The sequence below is a fragment of the Balaenoptera acutorostrata genome, chromosome 6 (genome assembly GCF_949987535.1).
Source record: "Balaenoptera acutorostrata chromosome 6, mBalAcu1.1, whole genome shotgun sequence".
Lineage (NCBI taxonomy): Eukaryota > Metazoa > Chordata > Mammalia > Artiodactyla > Balaenopteridae > Balaenoptera > Balaenoptera acutorostrata.
Window position 1 is genome coordinate 104471432 of NC_080069.1, and position 22959 is coordinate 104494390.

The following is a 22959-nucleotide window of genomic DNA, read 5'->3' on the forward strand; positions in this document are numbered from 1 at the left end:
TTGGTTCCCATCATTTACATAGAAGAACCTTCCATATCAGAGATGATGGCCGAGGGAGAGAGCAGGACCCAGGATGCCACGGACCCCACACTGGGTCTCTTGCTGACAGCAAGCTCCTTGAGGCCCCCTGGGCTTCCTTTTTTTTTTTTTTTTTCCCCCTGGGCTTCCTTCTGTAAGGCAGGGTCTGAGTCCAGCTTCTTCTCCAACCTCAGAGTCACCAAGGAAGGAAGCAAGGAGCCATTTCACCACTCCCTTCACCCGGCTTGATCTAGGGATGCGTCTCTCCTCCCCCGTCCTAGGTCTCCTCCCCAGATGACTTAACACAAAGCCTTGCTTCACCCTTGGGCTGCTCCTAAGAAAGGCCTATGTAGTTCTTCTCTCCTCTTTACGCAAGAGGCTGCTCAGAGGGAGGGTCATTCCTGCTGAGTGGCATGCTCTCAGAGAAGAGGGCCAGCGTCTTCCAAGTTCTTGGCTCTTCTGAAGGGTCTGCAATGAAAGGCATGTGTGTAGCGGAAAGAACGTCCACTTTGGAATCACGAGCTCTGCCACTTATGAGCTGTGTGTCTTGGGAAAGTTTTTTTTTAACCTCTCTGGGTCTTATTTTCCCCACCTGTGAAGTGTGTGTTTGTGTAATAAATAATAAGAATTCTACTTCCTACAGTTGTTCCGAGGACTAGTGACAATGAATGTAAAATACATAACAGTGTCTGGACATGATAAAACTCAATAAGTAGAGTTCCCTCCCCCCATTTTCCTTTATGGGAGATCCAGGAGTGGCCCATACAAGCAGATCTGAGGTGGCTGCAGAAGAGCGGGTTTTCCGCCCCCTCTGAGTCAGGTGGCTGGCCCGTTCCAAGATAATTTATATATTCCTGCAGGCACCACCCACACCTGGAGCAGTGTCTCCATCCTGGCTGAGAACCTAGGGCCTCACCAAGGGTTTGCAGCCTGCCCTCTCTTCTGCTTTTGGAATGGAAGGAATTTCAGTGAATACATTTCCACTCACTGATATGAGCTTTATGGACAGTGCATTTAGGCCTCATAGAGATGCTGCAGTCTTTCGTAGAGATGGGGGCAGGGGGAGACATAGTCAAACACCTGTTGCCTCCCTTCTCTCTGCTAGCTCTGGATAATACATGTAGGTGTCGTTAGACAAAGGTGACCCAGCAGGATTGACAGTGTGAGGGTATAGATCAAAGCAGAATGAAGACGCTGACCCTGAAATCTGAAACCCCACGCTGATGCTCTGTGTGTGTGTTGTCGTTCCAGTGCCTCATGGCTTGGGAGTCGATTATCCCACTACTGCAGGAGAAGCAAGAGGCCAAGTAAGCTCCTTCTTGGGACAGAGACTCTCCTACCTATGCAGGGCATGGCGCCCACACTGGAATGTCCCTGCAGTGCTAGAGCGGTGGCACCAAGAAGACAACCACAGAAACATCTCTCTTTTGTGTATTTCTTTCCCTTCCCCCCACCTTTGTCCAACAGTTGTTTTCAATGAGTATTTATTCCTTGGTGGCGTCTGTAAGGCTGTCATCATCTCAGCAGAAGAAGCATACCTCCGTGGTGTGAAGGAACCTGTTCGGTGGGACACTACGAAGATTTGAAACTGAGGGACGAGACAGCCCTCAGCTGACATTCTGACACCTTGTTACAGTCCCCTCTTTGGGGACGGCAGAGTTGCCTGCCATGGAAGAGAACCCGGGTCCTGCTTTGCAAGGCCGTGAGGAAGGCATGAACAGAAGGCAGCTCCTGCTTTCCATGGATGCACAGTGGCTCTGGAATTGACCTCTATGGGCCTTGACTCGTCTTGACCTAGAAGGAGGTGTGGGCGCCTCCGTGGAAAGCCCTTAATGTGCAGTGTAGCTCTGAGTGTGGCCTGCTGCCTGCCTGTCATGAGTGACACCTGTGTTATGGTTTCCGGTTCGCGTAGGGCCGTTTAATCAGTGTCTAGGTGCATCCATGCTAGAGCAAGCAAGCCAGCATCCTTGTCCTTATGCGATGCCTTGGGAAGCTGAGGGGGCGGTGCTCCCCGAACTTGTTTCTGACACTAAAATGTAGTAGATTGGAAACTGTTTTGTGTAAAATGAAAAAAAGGTGCATTTTTCTCTGTGACGTTCTTCGATGTTCTTTTGCTTGTTAAATGTCATCAGGGTAGAGAGTTAGGCCTGTTAGGGGTCATCTGTTGTCTTGAAGTCAGAGTAGCTCCGAGGTGTTGAGGTCAGCGGGCGTATACCAAGCCCCACCTCCCATGTCTGCTTTGTGCAATTTGCCTTTACCTCACCAAAAACTCCTAGTTTAATGTCTCCTGCTGTGTCCACTGAATGTTTGGGCAACCTTTTGGGGAGAGGCTGGCATATTCTTATGATACAGTCAAGATTTGTAAACTCAGTCTGAATGCTCTACGTGAAGTGCTTTAACCTCACTCTTTCCTAGTCAGGAAGAAGAGTCTGTATCCAGGTGGGCCTCGCAGATGACAAGTGTGACAGCAAACTCTTTGCTACTAGTTAAGCTGAAGCCTCCTCAGCTTGCAGCCACGTTCCTGGGGACGGCTGCATCTAAAGTCTTCATTTCAAACTATTAGCAGGTTTCCTTTTCAAGTGTGTCAACACAAAACAGACAGACAAAGAGGATCTCTCTTCCAGCTCGTTTTTTTCCCCTCATGAAGTAAAACTACCTGTGTCATGTTTGCGTTCGCTCGTCTGTGGCTCGTCTCTATAAAATTACAAATCTGAGCCTCAAATAAGCGGTAGTACTATTTTTTTAATGAAACAGCTGTGCTGAGACACTGCTGCGTTTGCAAGTGAACCTGCAAATACTGGTCAACGTGCAGACTGCTGAGGTCACTGCATTCCGCTTCTAGCTGCAGATCTTGGGGCAGCCACGGCTGTGATGCCGGTGGCGCAGCCGTTGGACAGCCCAGGACAGTTTGGTTCTGCTTCATCGTGTTTGAAAAAGTCGCGGTTTAAGTGATAATTTGTATATCAGTTGGTACTTGTGCATGCTGTTAGACCCCATTTGTGCCATTCTAAAATCCTTTGATGTGAATTTTCTGTTTGGTACAATTAGAGACGATTCATTGAAGCAGAAGGGTAAGAACAGTCCATAGACCCCGAGTGGTGAGTCAGTGTTTCATTCTACCTCTAAACCATCCTGTTGGTGTGGGTGTCGACGTCCAGGTCCAGCCTGACAGCTTGCTGGTAGACTCGGGGCATGTATGTGATAGTGGGTCGATGGCCTTCTATGGATATTTGGCAGAAAACACTAGACTGACCCAGAGGCGAATGCTCATCTTTGGGAACGTGTGAAGTCTTTCCTGGTGGAACGTATGCTTTATAAATGTCCTGTGTGACAAATGCTTGGAAAGAACTGTGGAAGGAGTTACAGGAAGACTAGACTCTAGTCTGCTGCTAGTTGCCAAAGCCCAGGCACATTCCTGTGGAAGGGTTAGATGGGCGAGAAGGCAGCCCTACCAAAAAAAACAAAAAACAAAAAACTAAAAACCATCAGGTTCCTTGCTAGGACATAGGAAAGGAGTGGGGTACACAGTCATCCCCTTACATTATTGGAGGCAGAAGACTGGTTCTGAAGGGATGCAGGCATCTTGGGCTTTTATCTTTCTCTGTTTGGTCGCCCTGTCACGTGCCTGTGCTTTAACACTCCAGAGAGCTGGAACAAGGCAAACCGACCTCCAGCGTACCATTGATAGCAGAGCTTGGAGGACCAGGGTGTCTTGCAGCCTTCCTTGGAGAAATGGTCTTTCCAGAAAAGGGACCTTTGTCCCTTACTTCTGGCTGGCATCTGATGAGGTGAGGAGGCTGGCCCCGAAGGCAAGGGACAGTAGGCAGTGGAGGAGGCCCTCCAGCCCTTCCCACCCCCGCGGCTCCCTCGGGCCCCCGAGGGTCAGCAGCCCCAAGCATTCACCTCTCCATCTCCATCAGCACGGAGGTGATTCCCTGTGAGGAGTGTAACCCAGAGACTTCTGTGCCAAAGACTTCCTCGTAGAGGCTTCGTCACCCCATCCTTCTTGGCTCCACAAAAGTGGGGGTGCTGAGATCACCGACTCCTCTCTTGTATTTATTTTCCAAGAGGTTTTTGCTTGAGGATGTGTCTTACCTCAGGCAGACACACGTGGACTGGTTGAGACTTGAGCACGTGGCAGTGGAGTGGAAAGTCATCCCTGTCAACTGTCCCTGGGCCGGGGAAGTGAAAGGTTCCGTTCACCTGGGTTAGAAATCCAGGCTAGGGCAGAAGCGAGAATTCCTAGAAACTGAGCAGATCTTAAAGATGCAGATGAGGTTGAAGAGAGCAGTTGCGATTTGCAGCAGATATGGACACCGCTCGTCCTTACCACATGCTGGATCTCCAAGAAGACTCTAGGCTACTCTGCTCAAAGCAAGGAACCACTGCTCCTGCTCGAGCCAGGTTTGGGGTTGGATTTTATCATTTTTTAAGACTTAACGATGATTCCTGGTGACCTCAGAAAAGTGCGATTATGGATGTGACGGGCTCGTATTTCACCGTGCTGCTCATTGAACCCACCACACACCTTTCTTTAGCCGAAATAACAAAAACCAGCACGACTCTGGGGATGGTGGTGAATGTAACCTAAGTCTGTCTCCATGCCAAATTTCAGCCGCACCCAGAGTGTGTCCTTCGTGTTATTGACTTGACTGTGTTTTCTCAGTGGCTGTCCACACGAGGGAATTAAACGCACACCTGCTGCTCGTTTCTTGTGAGGCTGCCATTTGTGTCGGGACAATGGGCTGCTCTGTTTAGAGAAGGGCACGGTGCCGTGTGGCGGTGTGCACATGGACTTTCTCTGGGGACCGTATCAGCCCAAGAGGCACCCAGAGGTTGTGTGACTTGGCCCTGCTGTTGATAGCATTGAAATCATGGGCACCTGGCTCTGTTTCGATGCCATTCGTTGGGCTACACAAGAGTCATTCTCTGCCCTGTGTCCTGAGCTGGTGAGAGTGGAGGGAGAGCCAGGGCCAGAGCAGCCTGTCTTCTGAGCAGAAGCGGCCCTTTAGAGCAGCCAGAGTAGAGCCCAGTTTTAACCCATCCCAAGACCCAACACAGGTCTGCCTGTTGTCAGCGTACAGCACACCAGTCCTGGTCCCCACCTTCCCAGACACCTACTTTCAAGGTCTGTGGAAACTGGGTCATCTCATCCTAAGGCTGGGGTAACACTGCTTTGGCCTTCCCTATCTGCAAAATTATTTTGGGAATTTGGGTGTACCTTCTCACTTTCAAAAATCCTCAGTGTGCCACCAGGTTGAACACGCCCTCTCACTTACTGTGTTTTCTCTATTCAGACGACATTTCCCTCAAATTTACCTGCCATCCCCCGGGCCAGACCTACAGATTGAGCTGGGTGCGTTGGGAGTTGTTCACCTCTTTGTGGTTTGTTAATTCAGTGAATAAACCAGGAACCTGATTTTTCATCAACCCACCCAATAGGTGGTTTGCTTTCTGTATTAAGGATATCTGGTCTCTCCATAGTTGCACAGATCAGAGCATGCGCAGGGCTGTCTACATTAGAAAAGGTTTGGGGTGGGGAGCAGTTACAGAGGGTGTGACTGTTTTTTCTTAATCATATGTCTTTGAAATGCTCTCTGGGTGTGACTGTTTGACCCCTTCTGTGTGGCAAAAGAAATATGTTATCGAGGTAGTTTTTACTACTATAGATAGTCTGTAAATAAGTGCTTTGAAGAAATAACGTTAACAAACCAGTAAGATATTTGTCTCATTCATAAACATTTTGTGTATTTAGCACTTGAAAGTCAACAAATCCAGACTTTTAGAAATGCCACAGACTGTTAAAAGCCTAACTCTACTTTTTGAGAAGTTGTCAACACCTGCTAATATGCCTTATTCTTCAACTACTGTTTTTTAGATTCTGGATAGAAAGGGTTTTTAGAGTTGTAATCAGTTGTTCAGTTTAAATACTTGAGGCCTAACATAGCCAGTCTTTGTTCCTCTTAAAGAAACAAGCAAGAAATTGAGGTTCATAATTAGGGCTGCCTTTTGGGAGGAGAAAGCTAAGTGTTGCTATTGCCAAATGATATTTTTGATAATGTAAGGAAACACAGGGACCACAAAACCTTTTTTTGTTGTTGTCGTTGTTGTTTTAAAGTATGAAAGATTAATTTAGTGCCTTTTGGCACATTTTTGATATTACGGTATCAGCATCGACAAATCACTTAGATACAGAGAACTCTATAGATTATGACGATATTAAATGTTTACCCTGATTCTGTAGAACAGCTTCTTAAAAGATACCATGGGGGCCTCAGAGCAGCATATTTTACATAGAAGTTCTCCGCAGGTTGAAATGCCAAAAACACGAAACGTGCTGTTGACTCACGTAATTTAGTCCTTTGTCATAGAGCTTTTACTATTAAAACCAGTGATTGGGTACAGCACGTGCGCCTCTCTGGGCGGCGCTGCCCTCTCACCAGGTGATTCTGGGCGGCCTGTAGGCCAGGTGTGAGCAGGTAACACCTGCCAGCTCCCCTGTGTGACAGGCTGGCTCACAGTCTCAGACCATCCCTCCAGTCACAGATGATACTCGAAGGAGGGAAGGGGGATTGCTTTTTCCCCAGTGGGGAAGTGGGGAGGGGAAAGTACATTGCAAACAAAAATGTGACTCAGTGGGATAAAACAAGGCCCGTGTCAGCTGGGCCCCCATCGAATAACAAACCAGCAGTTCTTAGCAGTCAGCACCGTTCTCCTGGGCACCCCTGAGGTTTTGGTCCTGTCCTATAGCACCCTGTCCGTTGTACCCTTGTACCTGTTCCCTTGACGTCTGTGTGTCGGGAATGCGTTCAGACGTGATGTACATCTGATACATTCCCGTGAAATAAACTGCCAGCAAACTTTCTAACTTGTATTTTAACTGTTGGAAAAACAAACAAACAAGCAAAAAAACCCTTTTGCTTAGGTCATGTCCAAATTATGGACTGTTTATTATTTTAGAAATCATTCTTTACATTTAAAATTTTAAAAGAAAAACCCTGAGGTATTGATCAAGTCCTCCGTGTAAATGTGTTCTCTTCTCTCCATGCTGCTGTTAAGCCAAATCAAAAGCTGTGGGGGAAAAAAAAAAAAAATGTGCTTGAGAATGTGTGTTGTAGATGAGAAGGCAACTTATTTACAGATCAAAGTTTTTGTTTCATGAAGCTACCAAACTTTAAAAAGAACGTCACGTTTTTTTGTTTTCCTTTGTTATGGAACCCAGAGATTATAAAGAGAAAAAAGTTCTTGTTGCATTTTTGATGCTGGCATGAGGTTTTTGTCCACTTTTTTTCATATATCTACGTATAAAAAATTCTGTCCATTGTGTACTATGGGATTAGTATTACATTTCAAGGTAAACAAAAGAATTTGTATTGCTTGATAAACTATTAGCTTGTAAATTTAAAACAGGTTTCTTTACCTCAATTAACTTAAAGTAATGGACCAATAAACCTATAAAAGACGCTTTCTTTACCTTGAGTCACGTTCCGTTTGTACGGCTTTATAGGACAGGAAAACATGCGTGCCTCTTGTTCTGTTTTCTTATTTTCTCTGAAGAGTTATCCATTTGCCTTCAAGAATCAGGATATGCATAGCGGCAGGAAAAAAACCTATAATTTAACTGTTTATTCGTCATTTCTTTTTGGACTTATCCTCAGTTTGCCCTCTCCTACATCTTACAAGGTGGCACCAATCTGAGGACATGAAGAAACCACCCAGTGTCCATCTGTAACCGTGATTGGCAGGAAGGCTGGCAGCCAGCCCAGGTAATTACATGAAGGATTTCTTCCTATTCTATCCTGTAGCAAAGCACGATGTCATATTCTGAGTCAGAGCCAGTCATTTCCTGATTTTTTTTTTTTGATTCCTGTGTTTTTAAAAAATCTGTAAAGAAAGAAGAAATGTCTGTAGCTCATTAGAGCGTTCGAGTGTGTTGTAAATTAGAGACCAGAATGCTCAGTTAAGCTTACCTAATGATGGCAATGCACTGGAAATGGACTTAAACTGGTGCTAAACTTGGCTTACTGGTAGTAGACACCATTAATATAAGACTTCAGTTATACAAAATGAGGCAGCAAGGTGTGGGATAAGAGATTGGGGATCAAATGTCAGCTTTTCTACTTTCTAGGTATGTGGCTTTGGGCAAGTCACATCTCTCTGAAATTCAGTATTATGACCTTTGAAGTGAAGACATGCCTTTCCTGAAGGATTGCCAATAGGACTAGCAATAATGTATACAAAGCACCTAAGTGTCTGCTGGGCCCTCATTATGTGATAACCCTTATGGAAAGACTTGTCCTATTGTTCAAATATGGCCAACTTAAATATCAAGGATGTTCCCGTAACAGTCCTTCCTGTGTGCTTTGCCAGTTGAAAATTTAGAAGGGAGATATATCATTTTTTAAACTGTTTTCCTTTTAAGAAGATTATGAAAATAGTATGCTGGAGGATTATAGTCAGACTGAAGGTCTGGGGGAATAGATGGGACTAGATCATAAAAAAGAAGTGATAGAAAGGGAGATGGATTTCTGTGGTGAGGGGAAGGGGTCAGAGATTACTTGGAGATTTCCATCCTGGGAGCTGGGAGGTGATGCCATTTTCTGAAATATGAGATCAATCAAGAGAAAAACAGAAGGTGAAGTATAGGCTTAGATGGTGGGGTAGGAGAAGAATTTGGTTTGGACTTAACGTTTGAGGAAACCCAGGGGGAGGTGTTGACTAGATTGTTGGAAAGAGAGTTCTGGTAGACTAGATGACCTGGGAAGGGAACCAAGGGCAGGGCTTTGGGGGCCTCAAGAATTAAGGATGCAGGGAGACGAGGGGGGGGACTCAGCAAAAGTTTGTAAGGGGAAAAAGGCCCATAGATTAGAACAGTGGTTCCTAAGCCTGAGAGCTTGTGAGAACACCAATTTTGGGGCCCCAGCCCTAAAGAGTTTGATTTGGGTGGGGCCTGAGAATTTGCATGTCTAACAGGTTCCCATGGGATGCTGATGACACCGATTCAGGAACCACACTGAGAACTAATGGGTTAGAACGTCTGCTAGAAGACCTGGAGGAAGCTGAAAAGGTTTGACACTACTACCCTGGTGACGGGTGGGGTTGAAAAAGAGTCAATACTAGGGTGTTGAGAGCCCAGCTTAGGTGAAAACCCACAAGTTTATGGCAGGGTCAGTGTGGACAAGTAAGGAAATTTTTCTAGATGTCGAGAGCAAGTCTTTTAGGACAGGAATGGAGAAGCCAATGATTAGATTCATTTAGGTTGGGGAACCAGTTCCGGGGCTAGGGTTGGGGAGGCCAGGAGTCCAGAGGAATGAGCATATTGGTGAGAGTTTGTTTAGAGAGGTAGAGCATGGCCTTGAACTCGTCTGCCCCATCCCACCTTCTCTGCCGATGTTGCCTGTCTCAGTGAGGATCTCTGCCTCCTTAGGAAGGAGATTTGGGGTTGCCTGAACCCCAGATCTGAGTCATTCTTGCCTCCCTCTACCTCACCCTTTGCAGTTCATCCATCACCAACTTCTGTTGACCTTTAGCTTGCAAATATTTCTCCAAGTCCACCTAACCTTTCTCCATCCTCATAGCTTCTTACCCAGTGTCAGTCCACCACCATCCTTCACCTGGATTCATGCAGAGGCCTCTCTGCTTGTCTTCCTTCTGCAAGTCTCACTCACTCCTTCCTCCACCAATTCATTCTCAGTGCTGCCGGAGTCCTCTTTCTAAGATAAAGAGGTAAGCATTCCATGTTCCTGCTTAAAACCTTTCAACACCTATGCCATTACTCTAAAGAGAAACTATTTTTTCCTTTTAAAAAAACTTTCTATTGAAGTAGAGTTGATTTACCATGTTGTTAATTTCTTCTGTTATATATATTCTTTTTCATATTATTTTCCATTGTGGTTTGTCACAGGATGTTGAATATAGTTCACTGTACTATGCCATAGGACATTGTTCTTGATCCTTCCTATATAATAGTTTGCCTCTGCTAATCCCAAACTACCATTCCTTCCCTCCCCCGCCTTTCCCTTGGCAACCTCAAGTCTGTTCTCTATATCCGTGAGCCTGTTTTTGTTTCATAGATATGTTGATTTGTATTGCATTTTAGATTCCACATATAAGTGATATCATGTGGTATTTGTCTTTCTCTGTCTGACTTACTTCGCTTAGTATGATAATGTCTAGGTCCATCCATGTTGCTGCAAATGGCATTATTTCATGCTTTTCAATGGCTGAGTAGTATTCCATTGTATATATGTATCACATCTTCTTTATCCATTCATCTGTCAATGGACATTTAGGTTGTTTCCATGTATGGCTATTGTAGGTAGTGCTGCAGTGAACATTAGGGTGCATATATCTTTTCGAATTACAGTTTTCTCCAGATACATGCCCAGGAGTGGGATTGCAGGATCATATGGTGACTCTCTTTTTAGTTTTTGAGGAACCTCCATACTGTTTTCCATAGTGGCTGCACCAATTTACATTCCCACCAACAGTGTAAGAGGGTTTCCCCACCCTCTCCAGCATGTGTTATTTGTAGACTTTTAAATGATGGCCATTCTGACTGGCATGAGGTGGTATCTCATTGTAGTTTTGATTTGCATTTCTAAAGGGAAACTTAAAAAAATTTTTTTTTATTGTGGCAAAAGTCACATAATATAAAACATACTATTTTACCCATATTTAACTGTACAGTTCAGTGGCACAAAGTACATTCACGTTGTTGTGCAACTCTCACCATCATCCATCTCCCGAATTTTTCACCTTCCTAAACTGAAACTCTGTCCCCATTAAACACTGACTCCCCATTCCGCCTCCCCACCCCACCACCTGCTGGCATACCAGTGTACTTTCTGACCCTGAATTCGACTATTCTAGGTATAAAGAGACTTTTTAAAGGCTCTGTCTTGATGTTGTTCCTCCTCACTGTTCCAATCTCACCTCTTGATTCCACTGCCCTGGATACCTCCTCCCTCCATCCCTCTTTTCTCCCCTCACATTGATTTCGTATATTTTGGGATATTTTCACCTTCAGGCCTTCCAGCGTGTTCTTTCTGCCTGGAATGTCCCTCAACGTCCCACCTTGGTAACTCCTTATCTTTCCAGTCTTATGCCACTTCTTCTGAGACGCCCTCCCTGCGCTCTTGTATCTGGATTATATGCTCCCTTATGTTAGCGTTTATTATAGGATACATCATTGTTGCCTCCTGTTCTGTCTGCTCCACCCATTCGATAACACACTGGTAGGGCAGGAGCTGTCGTGTTCTTGCTGTACCTCAGCACCTAGCATGGTGCCGGGACCTTAGGAGATGTGCCGTAAAGTTTTGTTTTGTTTTGTTTTGTTTTATTTATTTATTTTTGGCTGTGTTGGGTCTTCGTTTCTGTGTGAGGGCTTTCTCTAGTTGTGGCAAGCGGGGGCCACTCTTCATCGCGGTGCGCGGGCCTCTCACTGTCGCGGCCTCTCTTGTTGCGGAGCACAGGCTCCAGACGCGCAGGCTCAGTAGTTGTGGCTCACGGGCCCAGCTGCTCCGTGGCATGTGGGATCTTCCCAGACCAGGGCTCGAACCCGCGTCCCCTGCACTGGCAGGCAGATTCTCAACCACTGCGCCACCAGGGAAGCCCTGCCGTAAAGTTTTGACCAGTCCCTGCAAGGGATCAGCTATACAACTCTGAGCCCAAATGCGCTGAGATTTAAATGCCAGCTTTTAAGCATTTGCAAGCTTTAAGTTTAACCCTAGTCTAAGAATGCTGTGTCTGAGTTCTAGTGGGAAACTGACCAAAGAAAGAAGGATTCACACACTGATGCTGTCAATGTTGATTTTATTAGGAGGTGAGTCTTTTATACACATAATTAAAATAGGCTATAAAGATAAGTACCTCAAAATAAAATGGCTCTTAGTATGTCACCCCTCTCCCTTTAGGAAATACTGTTGACTGAAAGTATCCAATTATATTCCTTTGAAGAAAGCTTTTTGATATTTGCTTCTTAAAAACAACAGTAACAGCAAAACTACCCGGAAGTCAAATGCCTGAGCTCCAGATTTCTCTGGAGTTGTTCACAGCTAACAAGGCCTCCGGGAAGAAGACTAACTTTTTTTCAAGTTTCTATTTTAATTTAAAAAATATTGACTGACGTTCACTGTTGGCAGTTCTTACAAAACATCCCTTCCCTATTCCCCTCAGGCTGTTGAAAATGTGTGCCTTTGAGTTCTCACACAGGACTCCTGGGTGACTAGTTACCGTATGTTGGAGCCCTCATACCAGACACTGAAGCCCTTCCGTTCCTGGAAGAAAAGGGGCTTCAGTGTCTGGTATGGCTGTGTGTGTGGCCTTCATATCACCCTTGAAAGTTCACACTCTACTGTCTGCAGAACCTAACCTCTGACTGATAGTGATGTCTGAAAGCTGAGAAAGTTACTCCATCAGGGGAAATGCTTTTCCCTACCCACCAGGGACCCTTGAGCCAGAGCAAGTCACTCTGAGGCTGACTCTGGCTGGAACTCAGGTTTCTTGAGCAATGGGTTACTTTGGTTCCAGTTCCTGTTCCCTTCCTTGGTCTTCAGAGGGCCCCAGCCATTGCTGGTGTTTCCGGCTCCCGCAGATCAGGACCTTCCTTTCTCTGCGATGTCTCCATGCTGCAACCATGAGGCTTGCTTATAGGCCACGATGCTGTAAGAATTTACAATAGAGAATTATGAGAGAACAGCTGGAATGGGGCGGGGAGGTCTCTGGCCACCTCTTTATCACTGGTAGACTAGGAGGTTCTATCCATTATGGCAGCAGAATGCTGTACGGCATGAAGGGAGATGGCCCGAGGGAACTTCTCTCACTCCAGCCTCCTTCCTGTCCCATAACGTCAAGAGCTCTTTGCATCTACATTTTCCTTTTCTTGGAGTCTCTTTCCATCTCACTTCTGCCCGATGATGAACTCCCACGTGGACCTCAAGATCAAGTTTTGCTCATCCCAAGCAGAATTAGCTGCATCCTCTTTTGCCTTTCCATAGCCCTTTTCTCTCTTCCATAAATCATTACATTGTTTAAAAATATTTGGAGATAAGTGAATGCATAGGAGTGAGGAGCTCTAGTTGAAGTCTTGGATCTGTGTGACCCTTGGCATGTCCTTCAACCTCTGGTGTCCCCGGTTTTCTCAACTGTTTGAGCTCTGGGGACCTCAGGTTCTAAGCTGGCACACAGTTCTTCCTGATGGATGGACCACATCTGGAGCTGCCGGATGGGGTGTGAGCATAAATCCAAACCCTTCTAAGGAAAAGCTTTGTGGAAACTTCCAAACACTGATTCCCCACCTTCCATGAGCCCCAGGGCTCTCCAGGGGGGAGCACTTACTGTACTTAGAGCTCATGGTATGACAGAGCTGGTAAGAGGCAAGCCAAGACTTAGAGGCTGCTAGCCCAGGACCACGTGAACTCCGGTTGCAGGCCCGACTCCACAGCTCACCCCTCCCTACCGTGGACCACGACGGCACAGCCACGTGGTTGATGAATTAAATTAAGGCAGGACAAGAAAACTTGTAAACATAAGATTCTCTGCCCATTTGAGCAACTGCCTCCTCCCCTTTAGTGTGCATTGTGTGCCTGCATTGTACGCTAACTAGATCCCCTTAGAAGACACAGGAATTCCTACTCACCAAAAAAAAAAAAAAGCAATTTCCTCCTGGTGCCAGCAAGGTAACTCCCTAGGAGTTAACATTCCTTTCTCAATCCTGTAAGGGGTCATAATAACCCACTGCTCACCTTGTTGGACTATGTAAACTGTCAATATGTTACTTTGGTTTTCTTTTCTGGTCCATATTGGGAACTTTTTTCAAGTTGGAGTATAGTTAATTTACAATGTTGTGTTAGTTTCAAGTGTACAGCAAAGTGATTCATGTATATATTCTTTTCCATTATAGTTTATTACAAGATACTGAGTATAGTTCCCTGTGCTATAAAGTACGTCCTTGTTTACCTACTTTATATACGGTAGTGTGTATATGTTAATCCCAAACTCTTAGTTTATCCCTCGCCCCGCCCCCGCCCCCGCAATATGTTACTTTGATGTATAACCCATTGTCTGAAAAACTTATGTAGGGCTTCCCTGGTGGTGCAGTGGTTAAGAATCCGCCTGCCAATGCAGGGGACACGGGTTCGAGCCCTGGTCCGGGAAGATCCCACATGCCGCGGAGCAACTAAGCCCGTGAGCCACAACTACTGAGACTGTGTGCCACAACTACTGAAGCCCGCATGCCTAGAGCCCGTGCTCTGCAACAAGAGAAGCCACCGCAATAAGAAACCTGTGCACCGCAACCTAGAGTAGCCCCCACTCGCCACAACTAGAGAAAGCCTGTGCATAGCAATGAAGACCCAATGCAGCCAAAAATAAATAAAATAAATTAATTTTAAAAAAAACCCAAAAAACAACTTATGTAACTGTGCCTTGACCTCTAACAGGTGGAACAGTCCTCAGAGTTTTCTGAAATACTGTCTCCCGGGTTATAATCCTTGGGATAGCATGACTAAAATTTTCTATTTCTTTCTTAGATTGACTGTTGATCAATTTTCATTGATATGGTGATGGCCAACCCCTGACTTCATGGCCAGTCAACAGGCAGCTCTGGGATACGGCTGGTCAGCAGTGCTGGCTAGTAGGTGTCACACCCTTCTGACAGATTGTTCATTCATTAAATACTTTGAGTACACGCTAAGCTCTCTGCTGGACACAGGATACGAGGTGAGCCAAACAGGTGTGGTTCCTGCCCTCAGGGAGCCTACAGTCTAGTGAGCAAGCTTGTAAAACATGATAATCACTAAATAATCATCAACTATCATGCTATGAAGGAAAAGTATAGGAAGCTTGGGGAGCATATATTTGTTTATTTATTTATTTATTTTTGGCTGCGTTGGGTCTTCGTTGCTGCGCGCGGGCTTTCTCTAGTTGCGGCGAGCGGGGGCTACTCTTAGTTGCAGTGCGTGGGCTTCTCATTACGGTGGCTTCTCTTGTCGTGGAGCACGGGCTCTAGGCACATGGGCTTCAGTAGTTGTGGCTCGCGGGCTCTAGAGCACAGGCTCAGTAGTTGTGGCGCACGGGCTTAGTTGCTCCGCGGCATGTGGGATCTTCCCGGACCAGGGCTCGAACCCGTGTGCCCTGTATTGGCAGGCGGATTCTTAACCACCGCGGCACCAGGGAAGCCCCCTTGGGGAGCATATAATAGAAGGATCGAAGTTAGATTGAGAAGGGGATTTTCTCAAATCCTCTTTGAGAAAATGGTGTTCAAGTTAAGACCATAACTAAGTTGTGTTAAGAAAGATGTGTGGGTAAGGAAGGGGGAAGAGCATGAGGGTAGGCTCCTGGGGCTGAAGCATAGAATGAGAGGCTAGATTATGAAGGACCTGTGGTCCACGGTAAGAAATTTGGGTCTTAAGAGCAGTGAAAGCCAAGCGCAGAGCTTTGGGCAGGAGATGATGTGAACTGATGTACACTCTAAGGAAACTGCTCTGGCCACCTGATGGAGAGAGGATGAGAGCGGAACACGTGTGGATGTGGGGAGAATGGCTCAGAGGCGAATTTGGTCTCCCAAGTGCTTGGGTGGCAGCGGTAGAGATAAAGAGAAAAGGATGAATTGGAGGCATATGTTGGAGGTAGAATCAGTGAGGCTTAATGGACGGGAGGTGTGGGGAGATGAACAAGAGAGAGGACATTGATGACTCTCCAGTTGCTACCCTGGGTGAGTGCTGATGCCATTTAATGAGATGGGAAAGAGTGGAGGGGAGCAGACTTTAGGAGGGCATCAAGGACCCAAGTTTGGAAATTGAAATGGTAATTTGAGGTTTTGAACATACTTTAGATTGTTTAGAGAGGACATGACATGAGATGACAACCCAGAGCAGAGCCCCAAAGAATTCTTCCATGTGGAGGTTTATAGAGAAGTCAGAGAGGTAGGAGAAACCCGGGAGGGGAGGTGTTAAGAAAGTCAAGTGACAGTGACAAGTGCCTTCCAAGGAAAGTGACCAACAGTGCTGGGGGCCTCTGAGAATCCACGCAATATGAGGATGGCAGGGAGTCCACTGCATTCAGCTGTGAGGAAGTCAGATCTTAGCGTAGCCCTGGTGGCATTGAAGGGGGAAATCAGTCTGTATAGTGGGTTGAAAAGTGAACGGGAGGTGAGGACGAGACAGCAGGTGCAGACCAGCACTGGAGAACCTGGCCATAAAAAGGAGGAGGAGAGAGGGTGGTAGATCACGTGTCACTTCTGATAGGAAGAATTCAGGAGAGGGAGCAGCTAAGTAGTGCAAGTAAGCTCTCTAAGGAGAGGGGAGAGGTGGCACCCAGATACCCAGTGACTTCTAAGAAGCAAGTCAAGTAGTGGCTGAGAACCAACTGACTGGGTTCAAATCCTGTCTCTGCCACTTATTAGCTCTGTAATCTTTGGCAAGTTACATGACATCTGAGAGTCGGTTTCTTCATCTGCACAATGGGGATAAAATGGTAGTTGTCTCAGAGGATTGTTTGAGAAGGTTAAAATATATGAAATATTTAAAGTAGTGCCTGGCACATAATAAGGGCTGTTTAAGTGTTTGCTATTATTATCTTTCAGAGAGAGGTTGGGGGGAGGAGAAGGACAGGATGGGTACAAAAGAACGTAGGCTTGGAGAAGATGAGCCCACTCCCCTCTGATGGCGTCTGTTTTCTCTATGGAGCACGAGGCCGCAGCCGAGCGCATGTGTGTCGGGCGGCCAGTGGGTTGCGGATGGGCAGAGCCAGACAGTGATTCCCGCAGCATCTCCCTGTCACATGTAAAGACGAGCAGGCAGGAGAGGGCAGGTTCTCACAGTGACATGAAATTGACTCACTTTGGTACCAGGAAGGGCTGGGGCCACACTCCCTTCCTGCAGATGGGCTGTTGGCAGCTCAGCCCAGGAACCTCTCCTCCCAGCCTTCTGCCCTCCATGGCCTCCTCCACTCCCTGCTGTGACATGTCTTCCTGGGCTTTTATGTCATTGGAATGTAGCTTTTCTTTTCTGTGGTTAGAGAGTTCTGGTCTTTCCTGCTAATAGCGCTTAATGATTGATGGTGCAGCCTTGGCCTCTTGTAATAATTTTTCAGGATCTTATTTACTTGTGACTTCGTGGAAGGGAAAGGTAATAGAAAAACTCCCTTTATACCAGAGGTTCTCAACCTTGGTTGTATATCCGAATAAACTGGAGAGCTTTAAAAAATTCCTGTGCCCAGGCTGCATCCCAGATCAACTGAGTCAAAATCTCTGCAGGTAGGAGCCAGACATCAGTAGTTTTTAAATCTCTCCAGGTGATTCCAGTGTGCAGCAAGCAAAGGAGGCTTCGTTTGCCCATGGGTCCCTCTATAGCTAAATGTCTACAACAGAGGGAAACAATTAGCAACTACTTAAGTGCCTCAATTCACATGAGCATTCAGTTACTTATGATTGGTTCAAGATTCTGTCCCTGTTTCTGTGATATAAGATCATGAAGATCATGCATATCTTAATCAAGATTCCATGCACACAGTGTAGGACTGGGTCCAAGTGCATATTACATAGTACATTGGGGGGTAGGTGTCAAGGGCACCACACCTATTTCATGCACCCCAAAGTCTCTTAAAAAGGGAAAGCATCTCCTTAGCACACATATGAAGCAATGAAACTGCAGAAAGGAACCAATTATTGCATATTCTCATTGCTTTCATGTGTTTATATCTCTAGCTATGACACACATTAACTAGTCAGACTTGTTTTCTTTTGTTGTTTTTTGTTGATTTGTTTAGGTCAAAGAGACTATATTTCAACCAACTGCCAATCAGACAGGACTGGATAACTTCCAAGTGGCACGGCTACTAACCCATTACTCACATGGACAAAGAGCTGGGACTCCTGAGAAGTTTGCACTGTGGGTCAGCTCTAGCTAAACCCAACCTATTCAGCTGAGACTCTCATGAAAACAGCGGCACATGAAAAGGCCTAAGGGCTGGGCAGCTTGAGGACAGGTCTGGCTCAGTCCTACACCTTGAGAAAATGAGAACTGGCCCAAGAAGGCACTAGTAATCGAGTCTGCTGTTTTGTACAAATTCTCTCAGCTGTTTGATCCTCGTATCTTATTTTCCCAACTATGAAATAAAGCAAAGAGCCTTCATGATTGATGGCTCCTGGCTCAGGAGGCTCAGCCTTCTATGCAATGCGATGTGAGAATTCAAAGAAGATGGTGAGAATTCCACCATCCACTTTTCCCACTTTCAACCTGCCTTCAATTCTGGTCTACTCTGCTGCCTATAACACCACCATTACTGATATGTAGGGCTCTGGTGTGCTACTGGTCCCTTTAAAATGCAAATCTATATCAAGTCCCTTGTATCTTACTGTGGATATCAATAATCCTCTGGTAGGACTGATGATACAAGTGTGAGATAACCACACCTTAGGAAAGGATAAAAGGGCCTAAACAGACCAAAACTGAGCTAATATGTAGCCACTAGTTGTTACATTGGCTACTGAACACTTGAAAGGTGTTCAAATGGAGTCCAAATTGAGGTGTGCTGTCTGTCAGTATAAAATACCAGATTTTGAAGATTTAGTTTAAAAGACTCATTGATTTCATAAATTGATTACAAAGATATTTTGGATCTATTGGGCCAAATCAAATGTTATTAAAATCATTTCACCTGCTACTTTTATTGTTTTTAAACGTGGCTACTAGAAAATTTTAAATCACATAATATGGCTTGTACTTGTGGCTCATACCATATTTCCCTTGGATGGGGCTGGTCGAAGACCAGACTGTTCCACGTGGTCCATTTTGGTGATGATCTAGGCTGGCACTCTCCCCATGGGCCTGGAGTACCCCTCCTTTCCTTCTCTAGCCTTCCCCCTGCCTGTTATCTTCCAGACTTTAGCGCTCTTGTTTTGCAAGCAAGACAATTCCCCCAGAGAGGTCAAAGGAACTGCCCACGTCCTACAGGGGAGCTCACACAGTCCGGTGGCCATGAGATTTAAAGGGCACTGAGCACAGAAGTTGCCAAGCCCTTGGAAGGTACAGAGAAGAAGGAGTACCTGGAAGTGAGGCCGGCTGACTCTCACCTAAAGGAGACTAAACAAGAGAGGTCTGAGTGGTACAAGAAGGTTTCTAATCCCAGCCCCTGATTACAAGGAAGTATATGAGTTGCCTATAAATAAATTGTATTACAAAACCACCAGGAAGTGAGCCAGCTTGTTAGGGCCCTCTGTTTATTACTTATAACTTCAGGGAATTTCCAAATTGCCAGACTATTAGTTTGGGGGAACAGGAGAACTTTTTCTCTGTGAGAGAGCCTACTCAGAACCCATTGTGTAATTGTTGAAAATAAATAATACTTTATGATAATGGGCTGGAAATGCTCCAACAGTCCTTGACCTAAGCCCCAGGCCCCAGCCCAAAGAGCAGATGCTGGTCCTGTCTTACCCAATCGGGATGATGGCCAGGCAGGAGAGAAAGGAGGAGAGTGCAAAGCAGGTGCCAACGAACTTCTCCATGGTGAGCTGATAGATCTTGTTGTACACTGTGGATGTCACCACTCCGGTCAGAGCCAGGGACAGCTGCAGGATGACAAACACCTTTCCTGTGGAAGGGACCAAGGTTACCAAGGTTACTAAGCTGTCCCTCCATGTTCCCTGAGAGCTGAGTCTCGGGGGGGTTCTCAGGAGACCCCTCACCCTTCCCAGACTCCCTCTGTCTTCATGGCTCATTTTACAGGATTCTTGCCTCCACCCAGCTGACTCTTCCCGTGGCCCGTGGATGGTAGTATCTCCCTTTGACTGTGGCTTTTCAGAGGCTGACTTTCCGAGTCTTTCCCACCCTGCTGCTCTCACTCCCTCCACTCTGGATGGACACCAGTGTGTTTCTAGTGTCTTCACGGCTGCTTCTGGAACTCTCTCCTGTGCCTTCTGCCAGTCCAAACCCTGTGCCTCAAGCCAAGTGGCTCTGAAACCGTCCAGACAGAGAGAACCTCCGAGAAATTCCTTTCACTCACCATAAGAGGAGCCCTTGATGAGTTTGGACATTGCCGATCGGATGGTTGTGATGGGGATGAGAGCGAACAGCATGACGGCCCGAGCTGGAAAGGAATCACAGGAGAACACTCCTCACTGTAGCCCAGCCTTGGCCAAAGAGTAAATTAGAATAGAGCAAAGGCCTCCTCTAGAACCCCCTCTCCCACAGTCCTATGTGGCCTTGAAGAAATGGTTTCTCTGCTGGCAGACTAGGACCCCCCCCACCTCCTCCCCCCGCCCTGGGCAGGCTGATTCTCTGAGCACATTGCTGCAGACCCATCTGCAAGGTGCCAAGCACAGTGGTGACAGAGGGTGAAGGGTGTCTTTATTGGTAGAGTTAAGTTGTTTCTAGGGAAGTGGAGCTGATGTCACTCAACTCCTTGCCTCCTGGGAGAGAGGTGTCTGCCCTCGCCGTTCATCGTCACCTCTGGGAGGTGGTCCCAGGAGCTTTGGCAAACCGCATCTAGAAATGTGTGCCACTAACACACCTGCCACACCCCTCCTTCCCTCAGGCCCTGTTCATTATCCCTTGGCGGGGGTGTGTGTGTGTGAGGTGGTGGGGAGGGAAGGGGAGGGGGGACTCTGGCCCTTGCACACTGCCTGTTGAACTGGGAGCTGGCTAAAGGTAATCTTGCCATTTTTGTGAGGGGTTTTTCTGAGTTGTGTGACCTCCGCCAAAGGACGGTCTCTGGGAACCACCTAGAGTTGTTCGAATATGTTAGCCACTAGCCAGCCACGTGACTATTTAAATTAATTTAAATGAAATAGTATGAAAAATTCTGTTCTTTAAGTTGCACTGGCCACATTTCAAGGGCTTCATAGCCACACGTGGCTAATGGCTATTGTATTAGGCAGAACAGATACAGAACATGTCTATCATTGTAGAAAGGTCTGTTGGAGCATGGGCCAGGGCTCTCTGCTTGTGGTTGTCTTTGTTCTCAGATAGGAACTTCATTCTGCTTCCTTGAGGGAATGAATGTATTACATTGGTTGTGGAAGGCATTTATGGAGAATTTTTCTCTCTTTTTAAAAAGCTTGTACTTGACCCAAAATGATTGAAATGATTTTAATTAAAGGACTTCTTCAGCTGGATTACTTAAAGTTTTATCCCTTTAAAACTGGGGAGAAGAAACTCAACCCCATCTCCTCCACTCGAGGGCATCCCGAAGGCTCTCCTGCTGACTCCGGGCACCACTGACCAGCCCTCCCTTGACTTCCTAGAGCAATGGGCACCACTCTGGTAACATTTCAGGGGCCACGCAGGTAACAATACCGACAAACTCAAGTGCACATAATCCTGTCTCCCTTGTGTCTCCTAGGTAGCAGGTATAATCTCCGGTGCTGAGCTGGGACACCTAGACCACAGCATCCCTGGGGTCAGCCCCATGACTCGGGGGATGCGCCGTGTCCTTGTCCTGCCTCCCCAAGAGTGCCAGACTCACCAATGTAGAACATGTATGTCTCTTTCACAAAAGCCAAGAGAAGGGCTCCAGACGCAAAGGAGACCATTCCTATTATGATCATGGTGGTGTCCTGGAAGTAGCGGGAGAAGACCAGGACACCCAGGAAGCTGGTGATGAAGATGGTGTACCCTGCAGCCATACCATAGCCCACCTGCACTTGGTTCCAACTCAGAGGCTCCCTCAGCACAAAAAGGGGTACCACGTCCACTGTGCCCACCACTGCCAGGTCATATATGATGGCACCCACAAAGAGCAGGGCAATAATGGTTTTCTTGGGCTTTGCTTTTGCAGGAGATGAAGGGTGCCTCACCACACTCTGCGCGTCTGTCGGATCAGGATCCAGGGTGTTATAGGTGCCGACTGTGCCAGACACCGTATCCACAGCCTTGCTGGGCTTGGCCTTGGACTCAGGGACCTTCAGCACCAAGAGGCTGTAGAAAAGGGCACAGGTGGCACAGCTCACGCTGAAGGCGGTCAGCAGCAGGCCCTGGCTGGAGTGCCCGACTATCTGCTTGAAGAGGTGCCCAGAGATCATGCTCCCGCAGAATCCCGCCAAGCCCAGGATCAAGTCAATCACGATGAGGCGCAGGGAGCGGCGGCCCTCCGAGGAGCCGAGGGATCCCAGGGCCATGACCCCCGACCAGAACGCCGAGAAGCCACCACACAGCCCGTTCAGCGCCGCCGCCCCGTAGAGCATCTCCACGGGCCAGTCCAGCAGCACCTTGAGCAGCAGCGCGAGGCGGGAGAACATGAAGCCCAGCAGAGGCATGCAGATGGAGATCTTGCGGTGGTAGCGGTCGCTGAGCCAGCCCAGCCCATAGGCCGACAGCAGGGGTGTCAGGCCCATCACAAGGTTGTAGATGATGTAGAAGTTGGAGATGGCTCTCTGCTGTTGGTTCTCTAGAGCCCGCGGGGGCGATGGGCTGGCGCTGTGGTTGGACAAGACCCCGCCTCCGAAGGACGCCTTCACCACGAGGAGCAGCCCCGCGTCGTAGAGAGAGGTGGCCATCTGGGTGGAGGCCACCACGGGTTCGACCCAGGTCCATGCCTGGAGGCGAGGCAGGGGGCCCCTGCACGGGCAGATGGTCCCCAGGCCCATGTGGTCTCTCTGATGGGGGATGGAGGGAGGGGCTTGCCCGCTGCCGCTGCCGCTGCCGCTGTTGTTCCGGAGGGCGGGGGCGCAGCCCGGGTGCGCGCGGGGAAACCTGCGAGCCGAGCTGAGCCAGGCGCAGGGCGCAAGTGACAGCAGCCAGCCAGGCGGCCGGGTGATCTCCGGCACCGCGGCCACGCCTCCGGACCAAAAAGGGCCACGCTCCGCCCCCGGCGGCGGAGCAGGACTGGCGGCAGCCCAGGGAAGCCGGGCGCGGGGGAGCGCGCGGCGAGTCTGGAGTCTCCGCTGCGCCCCCGCGTCACGCTGCTCCGGGCAGCGCGGCCGCCTGAAGGGCCGATTTCCGC

At 47.5% G+C, this 22959-nt stretch overlaps 2 protein-coding genes and 1 long non-coding RNA gene across 3 annotated transcripts in view; 2 read left to right on the forward strand and 1 right to left on the reverse strand.

Moving 5' to 3' along the window:
* Positions 1–7491, forward strand: part of SNX30 (sorting nexin family member 30) — a 117941-nt gene extending 110450 nt beyond the window's left edge. Inside the window, exon 9 of the mRNA XM_057548874.1 lies at positions 1270–7491. Within this exon, the coding sequence (XP_057404857.1) occupies positions 1270–1329 (60 nt within the window). The 3' untranslated portion in view covers positions 1330–7491. The remainder of the gene's footprint in view (positions 1–1269) is intronic.
* A 216-nt stretch (positions 7492–7707) lies between these two features.
* LOC103007161 (uncharacterized) lies at positions 7708–17869 on the forward strand. The gene is made up of 4 exons (XR_450624.2): positions 7708–7784; positions 8992–9085; positions 14550–14739; positions 17788–17869. It is a non-coding gene; the product is annotated as an uncharacterized LOC103007161 (long non-coding RNA).
* Positions 11813–22755, reverse strand: SLC46A2 (solute carrier family 46 member 2). Its single transcript, XM_007178193.3, has 4 exons — positions 21484–22755; positions 20023–20106; positions 19455–19611; positions 11813–12681 (listed from the first exon to the last, which is right to left on the reverse strand). Exons 1-4 carry the CDS (start codon positions 22601–22603, stop codon positions 12615–12617), a joined length of 1428 nt encoding a protein of 475 aa, XP_007178255.1. The 5' UTR covers positions 22604–22755; the 3' UTR covers positions 11813–12614.
* Between the last annotated feature and the right edge of the window lie 204 nt (positions 22756–22959).